General features: G+C 36.5%; 1 protein-coding gene across 5 annotated transcripts in view; it reads right to left on the bottom strand.

The window, feature by feature from the left end:
• Positions 1-12,468, bottom strand: part of KPNA5 (karyopherin subunit alpha 5) — a 59,604-nt gene that overhangs the window by 30,082 nt on the left and 17,054 nt on the right. For all 5 annotated transcript variants that reach the window (XM_033234383.1, XM_033234382.1, XM_033234385.1 and 2 more), the window contains 2 exons: positions 10,388-10,519; positions 7,389-7,477 (listed from right to left, as the gene is read on the bottom strand). In XM_033234383.1, the coding sequence (XP_033090274.1) occupies positions 7,389-7,477; positions 10,388-10,519 (221 nt within the window). The remainder of the gene's footprint in view (positions 1-7,388; positions 7,478-10,387; positions 10,520-12,468) is intronic.

The following is a 12,468-nucleotide window of genomic DNA, read 5'->3' as shown; positions in this document are numbered from 1 at the left end:
CCGGTACCAGCCATTGCAAAAACATGCCAAAATGTAAAGACCATCGAGGCTAGGAAGAAACTGCATCAACTAATGAGCAAAATAACCAGTTAATATCATAATGACAGGATCAAGTTCACACATAACAATATTAACCTTAAATGTAAATGGACTAAATGCTCCAATTAAAAGACACAGACTGGCAAACTGGATAAAGAGTCAAGACCCATCAGTCTGCTGTATTCAGGAGACCCATCTCACATGCAGAGACATACATAGGCTCAAAATAAAGGGATGGAGAAAGATCTACCAAGCAAATGGAGAACAAAAAAAAGCAGGGGTTGCAATCCTAGTCTCTGATAAAACAGACTTTAAACCATCAAAGATCAAAAGAGACAGAGAAGGCCATTACATAATGGTAAAGGGATCAATTCAACAGGAAGAGCTAACTCTCCTAAATATATATGCACCCAATACAGGAGCACCCAGATTCATAAAGCAAGTCCTTAGAGACCTACAAAGAGACTTAGACTCCCATACAATAATAATGGGAGATTTCAACACTCCACTGTCAACATTAGACAGATCAACGAGACAGAAAGTTAACAAGGATATCCAGGAATTGAACTCATCTCTGCACCAAGCGGACCTAATAGACATCTATAGAACTCTCCACCCCAAATCAACAGAATATACATTCTTCTCAGCACCACATCGCACTTATTCCAAAATTGACCACATAATGGAAGTAAAGCACTCCTCAGCAAATGTACAAGAACAGAAATTATAACAAACTGTCTCTCAGACCACAGTGCAATCAACTAGAACTCAGGACTAAGAAACTCAATCAAAACCGCTCAACTACATGGAAACTGAATAACCTGCTCCTGAATGACTACTGGGTACATAACGAAATGAAAGCAGAAATAAAGATGTTCTTTGAAACCAATGAGAACAAAGATACAACATACCAGAATCTCTGGGACACATTTAAAGCAGTGTGTAGAGGGAAATTTATAGCACTAAATGCCCACAAGAGAAAGCAGGAAAGATCTAAAATTGACACTTTAACATCACAATTAAAAGAACTAGAGAGGCAAGAGCAAACACATTCAAAAGCTAGCAGAAGGCAAGAAATAACTAAGATCAGAGCAGAACTGAAGGAGATAGAGTCACAAAAAACCCTCCAAAAAATCAATGAATCCAGGAGTTGGTTTTTTGAAAAGATCAACAAAATTGACAGACCGCTAGCAAGACTAATAAAGAAGAAAAGAGAGAGGAATCAAATAGACGCAATAAAAAATGATAAAGGGGATATCACCACCGACCCCACAGAAATACAAACAACCATCAGAGAATACTATAAATGCCTCTACGCAAATCGACTAGAAAATCTAGAAGAAATGGATAATTTCCTCGAGACTTACACTCTCCCAAGACTGAACCAGGAAGAAGTTGAATCCCTGAATAGACCAATAACAGGCTCTGAAATTGAGGCAACAATTAATAGCCTACCCACCAAAAAAAGTCCAGGACCAGATGGATTCACAGCTGAATTCTACCAGAGGTACAAGGAGGAGCTGGTACCATTCCTTCTGAAACTATTCCAATCAATAGAAAAAGAGGGAATCCTCCCTAACTCATTTTATGAGGCCAACATCATCCTGATACCAAAGCCTGGCAGAGACACAACAAAAAAGAGAATTTTAGACCAATATCCCTGATGAACATCGATGCAAAAATTCTCAATAAAATACTGGCAAACCGGATTCAGCAGCACATCAAAAAGCTTATCCACCACGATCAAGTGGGCTTCATCCCTGGGATGCAAGGCTGGTTCAACATTCGCAAATCAATAAACGTAATCCAGCATATAAACAGAACCAAAGACAAGAACCACATGATTATCTCAATAGATGCAGAAAAGGCTTTTGACAAAATTCAACAGCCCTTATGCTAAAAACGCTCAATAAATTCGGTATTGATGGAACGTACCTCAAAATAATAAGAGCTATTTACGACAAACCCACAGCTAATATCATACTGAATGGGCAAAAACTGGAAAAATTCCCTTTGAAAACTGGCACAAGACAGGGATGCCCTCTCTCACCACTCCTATTCAACATAGTGTTGGAAGTTCTGGCTAGGGCAATCAGGCAAGAGAAAGAAATCAAGGGTATCCAGTTAGGAAAAGAAGAAGTCAAATTGTCCCTGTTTGCAGATGACATGATTGTATATTTAGAAAAACCCATCGTCTCAGCCCAAAATCTCCTTAAGCTGATAAGCAACTTCAGCAAAGTCTCAGGATACAAAATTAATGTGCAAAAATCACAAGCATTCTTATACACCAGTAACAGACAAGCAGAGAGCCAAGTCAGGAATGAACTTCCATTCACAATTGCTTCAAAGAGAATAAAATACCTAGGAATCCAGCTTACAAGGGATGTAAAGGACCTCTTCAAGGAGAACTACAAACCACTGCTCAGTGAAATCAAAGAGGACACAAACAAATGGAAGAACATACCATGCTCATGGATAGGAAGAATCAATATCGTGAAAATGGCCATACTGCCCAAGGTTATTTATAGATTCAATGCCATCCCCATCAAGCTACCAATGAGTTTCTTCACAGAATTGGAAAAAACTGCTTTAAAGTTCATATGGAACCAAAAAAGAGCCCGCATTGCCAAGACAATCCTAGGTCAAAAGGACAAAGCTGGAGGCGTCACGCTACCTGACTTCAAACTATACTACAAGGCTACAGTAACCAAAACAGCATGGTACTGGTACCACAACAGAGAAATAGACCAGTGGAACAGAACAGAGTCCTCAGAAATAATACCACACATCTACAGCCATCTGATCTTTGACAAACCTGACAAAAACAAGAAATGGGGAAAGGATTCCCTATTTAATAAATGGTGCTGGGAAAATTGGCTAGCCACAAGTAGAAAGCTGAAACTGGATCCTTTCCTTACCCCTTATACGAAAATTAATTCAAGATGGATTAGAGACTTAAATGTTAGACCTAATACCATAAAAACCCTAGAAGAAAATCTAGGTAGTACCATTCAGGACATAGGCATGGGCAAGGACTTCATGTCTAAAACACCAAAAGCAACGGCAGCAAAAGCCAAAATTGACAAATGGGATCTAATTAAACTAAAGAGCTTCTGCACAGCAAAAGAAACTACCATCAGAGTGAACAGGCAACCTACAGAATGGGAGAAAATTTTTGCAACCTACTCATCTGACAAAGGGCTAATATCCAGAATCTACAAAGAACTCAAACAAATATACAAGAAAAAAACAAACAACCCCATCAAAAAGTGGGGAAAGGATATGAACAGACATTTCTCAAAAGAAGACATCCATACAGCCAACAGACACATGAAAAAATGCTCGTCATCACTCGCCATCAGAGAAATGCAAATCAAAACCACAATGAGATACCATCTCACACCAGTTAGAATGGCAATCATTAAGAAGTCAGGAAACAATAGATGTTGGAGAGGATGTGGAGAAATAGGAACACTTTTACACTGTTGGTGGGATTGTAAACTAGTTCAACCATTATGGAAAACAGTATGGCGATTCCTCAAGGATCTAGAACTAGATGTACCATATGACCCAGCCATCCCACTACTGGGTATATACCCAAAGGATTATAAATTACTCTACTACAAAGACACATGCACACGCATGTTTATTGCGGCACTATTCACAATAGCAAAGACTTGGAATCAACCCAAATGTCCATCTGTGACAGACTGGATTAAGAAAATGTGGCACATATACACCATGGAATACTATGCAGCCATCAAAAAGGATGAGTTTGCGTCCTTTGTAGGGACATGGATGCAGCTGGAAACCATCATTCTTAGCAAACTATCACAAGAAGAGAAAACCAAACACCGCATGTTCTCACTCATAGGTGGGAACTGAACAATGAGATCACTTGGACTCGGGAAGGGGAACATCACACACTGGGGCCTATCATGGGGAGGGGGGAGGAGGGAGGGATTGCACTGGGGAGTTATACATGATATAAACGTTATGCACATGTACCCTAGAACTTAAAGTATAATAAAAAATAAAAAACATTAAAAAAAAATAAAAAAGAAAAAAAAAAAAAAGAAATTAAGAAAACAATTTCATTTACATTTGAATAAAAAGAATAAAAGACTTTGGAATACATTTAACCAAAGAGGTATAAAACCTGTTTACTAAAATCTACAAAATATTGTTAAAATGAAAGCGCTTAATTAATTAAAAGATATCTCAGGTTCATGAATTGGAAGCCTTAATATTATTAAGATGGCAATACTGCTTAAAGTGATCTACAGAGTAAATGAAACCCCTATCAAAATGACAATGACCCTTTTATAGAAATGAAAAAGTCAACTTACACCCACTAAGATCTAAATCAGAGTAACAGATAATACATGTTGGTGATGATACAGAGAAATTACAACACTCATACATTGCTAGCAGAATGTAAAATGGTATAGCTGCTGTGATAAAGTTTGGTAGTCCCTAAACAATTAAAGCTAGAATTACCATATTACCTGGCAAACTGCACTCCTACGTATTTATATACCCACAAGAATTAAAAACTAGTACTGAAACAAAACCTTGTACATGAATGTTCATAGGAGCAATATTTATAGTGGTCAAAAGGTGGACACACTGAAGTGTTCATCTATTAATGAATGAATAAAATGTGGCACATGCATAAAATGGAATATAATTCAGCCACAAAAAGAACGAAGTACTGATACATGCACTATAATATGGATGAACATTGAAAACAGTAAGCTAAAAGAAGCCAGACACAAAGGTCATATATTGTATGATTCCACATATGTGATATATACAGTATACGCAAATCCATAGAGAGAGAAAACAGATTTGTAGTTTCCAAGGCACAAGGTGATGGCAAAACGGGATGTCACTGCTAATGGGGGTACTGGGTTTCTGTTCAAGGTGGTAAAAAAAATTCGGGAACTAGAGAGTAGTGATAGTTGTACAATGTTGCAAATCTACTTCATGCCACTAAATTGTACACTTTAAAATGGTTAAACTGGTTACATGTATTCTACCACACTAAAAGAAAAGTTTCTGTTCTAAAGGCTTTCCTAAAAACAGATGTGAGATTTCTCCAAAATACAACAGATTTGGAAATAAAATAGTTATACTGATTTTGTATGCTAAGAGTTGACAATTTTTTTCAGTAATATTTTAGGGTTTGCAGGCCCTCTTTCTCGTTTCTATTACTCACCTATGCTGATGTAGCATGAAAGCAACCAAAGACATTAAGTAAGTGAATAGGTGTGACTGTGTTCCGATAAAACTTAATTTACAAAAACGTGAAGCAAGCCAGATTTGGCCTAAGAGATAAAGCTGGCCAACCTCTGTTGTATATTATTGTTCTTTTTTTTGTGTTAATGGAGTCATTATGAGAAAGTACAAATATGCTACATTATAAAGTTGAGTTAAATTACAGCAAAGTTGTATCAGGATAGTTTATAGTAGGAAAAGATTTACATTTACTGAGAATCAAATCAATACTAATAAAATAAATTAAAATATCACTCAAACAGAACAGATAAAATGACACATTTGTTTTACATTTATTTAAGCATTACCAAATGTGAATTACAATGTGAACAACAAATAATGCATAATCATTTTTTAAGCTGAAAACTTTTCCTTTTGCCTAACTCCAGTGAGAGTATCTAACTTAACTTCCTTTTAACTACCTTATTTTTTTAAATACTTTGAAACTTTTAAGATGAAGTTTTATAATGAAACTCTGAAACTTTCCAACTTTCTAATACCCTTTTTGGAAATTATTATTATAATAATATTATTATTATTATCTGAAATGGAGTTTCACTCTTGTTGCCAAGGCTGGAGTGCAATGGCATGATCTCAGCTCAGCGCAACCTCCACCTCCCGGGTTCAAGCGATTCTCCTGCCTCAGCCTCTTGATTACAGGCATGCACCACCACACCCGGCTAATTTTGTATTTTCAGTAGAGACGGGGTCTTTCTCCATGTTGGTCAGGCTGGTCTCGAACTCCTGACCTCAGGGGATCCACCCGCCTCGGCCTCCCAAAGTGCTGGGATTACAGGCATGAGCCACCACGCCCAGCCTGAAATTGTTTTTATAACTATTACTACATAGCTGGGTACTGGTTATTCTTCCTTCATTTTATTTTTTAGTTTGGTTTCTGCAGTCACGGTTAAAAAGTACCTTAGGACATTTAAAGAGATTAGACCTAAGAAATGTTTACTACTTCATAAACCACTACGTACTTGAGATATTAACAAATAATAAAATGAAATAGAGACAGAACAACAAAAACAAAAATTGCTCAGTTAATTTATATACCACATAAATCAGGTGAGACAAGTATCAAATTGAAACTTTAAGAAATGTTTTTAATAGTACAGACTTCAAAAGGATTAATATTGAACTCTAAATCAGTACTTTCTTTTATAGCTCAGCTAAATTCTCAAATAATATGGACCATTAACTTTAAGCCCATAATAAATGAAATTATAGTGAGTGGTTCAGTGGTTTGCATACAGATCTTCGATTAATATTGGTTAAATGAAACCATGCCAAGAAATAACTTCTGTCCACAGAAAGCTAGAGTAAAACGTTTTTTGAAAACTAGTGTCTAGAAATTTATTCTTCCTATTCAATTCCTCAGCTGGAGAGGATGAAGAATGCACCTCCACGCAGAAATGAAGAGTAAAATATTTACTTCTAACCATCTCCTTGATTAGTATTTTTCTTCACTACCTGCCATTGGCATTTATCCTACATAAAGATCCTCTTAATCATAAACAATATGTATAAACCTGTCTTTCAAAAAGTTTTTATGTCATTTCTATAAAGGACCTTACATTACAGGGTAATTTCTTTTTTAAAAAAATACATAAAGTAATTGAGGAAACTATTAGATAAATCACTTTAGGTAAAATTCTAACCCTGAAAGAAAAATCTCCATCTTAAAATCTTTGTTCTTTTAATAAAATTTAAAACATACCAACATCCTAAATACACTATCTGTTCAAGTATTAAGGATTCCCTGCTATAGCAATATGTAAATTTTATTGTATTATAAACTACTATATATCCTTGTTTTTGCAGAATAATTATTTTATATCAGTAAGCATCAAGTGAGCAATGACCACTGTTAAGTGTGGTTTAAGAGAACATAAAAGACACCGACAACAATTTGAAAATTTCTCTTGGTTCTACCTACTTTCAAGCTACTGTAGGCCTGATAACCACAAGACAAATTTAAAAGTATGACTGAAGAACTTAATTATATATATAGAATAGAGTGGAGTATATAGTTTTTGATACATACTTAATTGTGACAAAGTACTTACTCTAAAAGAGGTGGAAGTATTTCACAATTCAAAACAAAATCTCTGCATTCTGCATTGTCACCAGCAATATTGCCAAGTGCCCAAACAGCCTTAGGAAAAAAAAAAAATTATCTTAAAACAATATTTTAAATTAGAGGTTTCCTTCAGGAATGAGATTTTAGTATAGAATGAACAAAGTAACAGTTTGTGACACGTTAAAAAAAAAGTAAAGAAGAAAAACTTTTAAAATGCAATTTAGTATTTTTATTCAAATTGAAAGATAGGACATTTAAAAAGTTTTCCAGCTGAGCAGGGTGGCTCACATGTGTAATTCCAGCACTTTGGGAAGCTGAGGTGGGCAGACCGCTTGAGTCCAGGAGTTCAAAACCAGCCTGAGCAACATGGTAAAACCCTGTCTCTACCAAAAAAATGACAAAAAGTAGCTGGGTGTGGTGGCACGCACCTGTCATCTCAGCTACTTGGGAGGCTAAGGTGTGAGGATCACTTGAGCCCAGGAGGCAGAGGTTGCAATGAGCCATGCTCCACCTTGGGCAACAGAGCAAAACTCTGTCTCCAAAAAAAAAAGTTTTCCTTGCATACTAGTGAAATATCTATACTGTTCAACAAAGAGCATAGTTTACTCTGAATTTACACGGAAAGACTAAATATATTTAGCAAATTTTCCAATTATAATCATGCACTGCATAACATTTTAGTCAATAACAGACTGCATATAAGATGGTAGTCTCAAAATATTATAACACCATATCTTTACTGTACCTTTTGTATTTTTAGATACACAAATACTTACCACTATAGTCTATAGTAGGCTAGGTGCAGTGGCTCATGCCCGTCATCCCAGCACTTTGGGAGGTGAGGTGGGCAGATCACTTGAGGTCAGGAGTCTGCGACCAGCCTGGCCAACATGGTGAAACCCCGTCTCTACTAAAAACACAAAAACTAGCTGGGTGTGATTGCAGGTGCCTGTAATCCCAGCTACTCAGGAGGCTGAAGCGTAAGGATTGCTTGAAACCCAGGAGGTGGTGGTTGCAGTGAGTCGAGATCATGTCACTGCACTGCAGCCTGAGTGACACAGCAAGACTCTGTCTCAAAAAAAAAAAAAAAAAAATGCCTACAGCATTTTTAGTACAGTAACATGCTGTATAGGTTTGTAGACTGGATGCAAAAGGCCATGCTATAAACCATCTAGGTCTGTGTAAACAGACTCCATGGAATTTGCACAATGATGAAAATGTGTTTCTCAGAACACATACTGATTTGATTTACTAAATTTCAATTAGGTAAGAAATTATGCAAATGCTAATTATTTTGTTTTATTCTCACCATAAACTTTTCATGTTAGTACAAAAGTAGACATGTTACTTTTCAATTGGGAAAGTTTTATTTTAATGTTTAAAATATAAGTTAGTATTTTTAACATCTACTCTAGACCTAAGATTTTTCTGTTTGTTTTTAAGAAAAACCTTTAAACTAAAGACATTTTCTACCTTGTGGAATATAATATTCTGTTGGTGGAGATCTTAACTGGTATAACATTCTTGGAGTCTGACTTTGAAATACATAGTAAAAGCTTTAAAAAATTTATCTTTTGGCCGGGTGCAGTGGCTCACGCCTGTAATCCCAGCACTTTGGGAGGCCCAAGCAGACGGATCACCTGAGGTCAGGAGTTCAAGACCAGCCCGGCCAACATGGAGAAGCCCCGTCTCTACTAGAAATACAAAAATTAGCTGGGCGTGGTGGCAGGCGCCTGTAATCCCAGCTACTCGGGAGGCCTGAGGCAGGAGAATCGCTTGAACCTGGGGAGCAGAGGTTGCAGTGAGCTGAGATCGTGCCATTGCACTACAGCCTGGGGGACAAGAGCAAGACTTCGTCTCAAAAAAAAAAAAAAAGAAAAAGAAAATTTTTCTTTTGACAGGGTAGTCATTTTTCCTAGTAAAATAATCAAAAGGCACATAAAGAGTGATGACACATAATGATATTCATATTATTAACAACACCAATAAGCTAGAAATAATCCAAGTGTACAACAATTGAGGAATAGATAACAAATTATGGTACATATCTGAGCAGATATTGACTAATCAGTAAAATTTCCTTGGAAGAATAATTACTGCCATAAGAAAAGGCTCCCAATGTTAGTGTTAACTGAAAAAATACATCTATAAAATGAAATGAATAAAATGGTAGAGAGATCAACAGATTTATATACATAAAAATGACACAAAACAATCAAATGACTTGATTTTATTCAGATGGTACAATTATATGTAATTAAATTTTCCCTCTTACAACAAAACTTTATTATTAAAAAATGGTTCTATTCAAAGTAATGTGATACTCTTAAAACAAGCAACAAAATAATCTACATATATGCAGAGAACAAGAAGTCAAACCAGTCCAGCTTTAAAACCCAGCTCTGCCATTCATTGTGACTTTAGGTAAGTTACTAACTTTTGAGTCTCAGTATGCACTTTTTTTTGGAGACAAATCTCGCTCTGTCAGCCAGGCTGAAGTACAGTGGCATGATCTCGGCTCTCTGCAACCTCTGCCTCCAAAGGCTCAAGGAATTCTTGTGCCTCAGCTTCCTGAGGAGCTGTGGCACCACGCCTGGCTAATTTTTGTATTTTTAGCAGAGCTGGGATTTTGCCATGTTGGCCAGGCTGGTCTTGAACTCCGGGCCTCAAGTGATCTGATCGCCTCAGCTTTCCCAAGTGCTGAGAATACAGACATGAGCCACCATGCCCAGCCTCAGTATGCACTTTTATAAAAAGGAATAGTAATTCCTATGCTAGCTGCAATCACATTTATAGAGAACCCAGGATTATGTCTGGAACTGTTCCTTCTTCCTCCCTTCTAACTTAACACCAAAAACACTACTGTAATTTAATGCAATATACAGCAATTAGAAACAAAAATGAATTATGCATCGTAATTACAAATGGTACTTTCAAGAGAAAACTGAATTCTAGTACATATAACAATACAAATTAGAAACGTACCTGCTCTTGAACATCTTCATGTTCAGAATTAAGAAGTTTGATAAAAATTGGAACAGCTCCAGTTTCAATCACTACCTTGGTATGCAGAAAAGTTCCAGATGCTATATTCGTTAATGCCCATGCAGCTTCAAACTAAGAAGAAAAAATGTAAAATAAATGAAAGAACCAAAGAAATGTCAGAAAGGCAAAGAAGGAAAGAGAGGGAGTAAAGACCTGCTAGAACAACTGTGAAAGACCGACTTAATAAGGTTCATTGTGAAGTCAGAGTTAAGGATTAAAAACTCTTAGGAAAAAAAGTAATTGTCATCAAAGATCACTGATTACAGAAAAGTATTCTTTAATATGGGAAAATAACTGATAAAAATGTAATGAAAATATACAAAATCAACAATATATAAACTCCTTTGAATTTATAATTCATAAAACTCCTCTTTATTATTACAGAGTCAAGCATTCTAAAGCAAGCAGTTTAAAAATAAATACAAGACACTACTTATAACAACGGCATACTTAGGACACTTAGAATCATAAGAGGTACTTATTTCTCTACAGATCATGTAACTTTCTACTTATTTAAGAAACAAAAAAATTAGGCCGGGCGCGGTAGCTCAAGCCTGTAATCCCAGCACTTTGGGAGGCCGAGACGGGCGGATCACGAGGTCAGGAGATCGAGACCATCCTGGCTAATACGGTGAAACCCCGTCTCTACTAAAAATACAAAAACTAGCCGGGCGAGGTGGCGGGCGCCTGTAGTCCCAGCTACTCGGGAGGCTGAGGCAGGAGAATGGCGTAAACCCGGGAGGCGGAGCTTGCAGTGAGCTGAGATCTGGCCACTGCACTCCAGTCCGGGCGACAGAGCGAGACTCCGCCTCAAAAAAAAAAAAAAAAAAAAAAAAAAAAGAAACAAAAAAATTAGAAGTTGAGAGATTTAGGTATTTGTCCAACATCAAGCTTTCAAGTGCTGGGACTTGTGGTATTTTTTTAAGCTGCAGAGTCTCTGAGAAGTTACTCATATCAACTCAATTAAAATCTGAATATACATATACATTATGGGTTTAAAATAAAAGCAACAGAGAAAATTCAACCATGGCTCCAAAACAATGAACTAGTGAATTACTGAAAGCAACCCACAAATCCACAGGCAAACTAAGCAGCGACTATAGCTTAAAAAATATTTCACATATTTGACATATAAAATTAACCATGAAAAAATTTTTTTAATATTTCACATAAATAACTTTTCACATAAATGTAGATGTCATTATAAGTAACAAAAAATGTACCCAAAAGCGTTACCTAAATACTAAAAAGTACAGTTACTTTTACGTGTAGGATTAAGAACAAATTTTAAAGGGAATTTATATTTGAAAATAATGGAGACCATAGTTCTAACCAATTGTAGATAATGAAATAAACTAGTAGACAACTAAAGGGTTACTCTACAAACTTGCCCCTAGTATCCCCCAGAAAGCCTTAGTGAAGACTGGTAAAGTCAGAAGCCTACCAGCAACCAATCAAACATAAAACGAGTGATAAGCAAGTGACAACTGTGAAAACCTAGAGTGTGTGGCTACAATTTAAAAAAAAAAAAAGGTAAACTTTCCAGTTAAAAAAAGAAAAGAGAGATAGAATGCCTATTCAGCCTCCTTTCATTTTAACTATCTGACAACAATGCCAACACCTCTGATTTGTCAAAAGGAGCCAAAAACCTGGATATTCATTTGAAATCCCCCAATTTTTTAACATTTAATATCTAATTCATGTTTTAAAACATGTGCAGGCCAACAAATCTTGTTTGTAGGCCCCCAATGTGAGGCCTGTTAGTTAGATGGACCGATCATATGAACTAACATGCTTCACATGTGCTTGGGTAACATGGCACAACATGTAGCTGTCCCAAGACCACACTGTTGAATTTCTATAGTTTTTAATTACAGTGATTAATAAATGCTTAACTTCTCAGTGTGTGTGTGTGTGTGTGTGTGTGTGTGTTTATTTAGAGTACAGTGGTGTGATCACAGCTCACTGTAACCTCAAACGTCTGGGCTCAAGTTATACTCTCACTTCAGTCTCCCAAGTAG

Source organism: Trachypithecus francoisi, unplaced genomic scaffold (assembly GCF_009764315.1).
Source record: "Trachypithecus francoisi isolate TF-2019V2 unplaced genomic scaffold, Tfra_2.0 Lachesis_group15, whole genome shotgun sequence".
NCBI lineage: Eukaryota > Metazoa > Chordata > Mammalia > Primates > Cercopithecidae > Trachypithecus > Trachypithecus francoisi.
The sequence above is the reverse complement of the archived record's forward strand: the minus strand, read 5'-3'. Positions and strand labels throughout refer to the sequence as shown.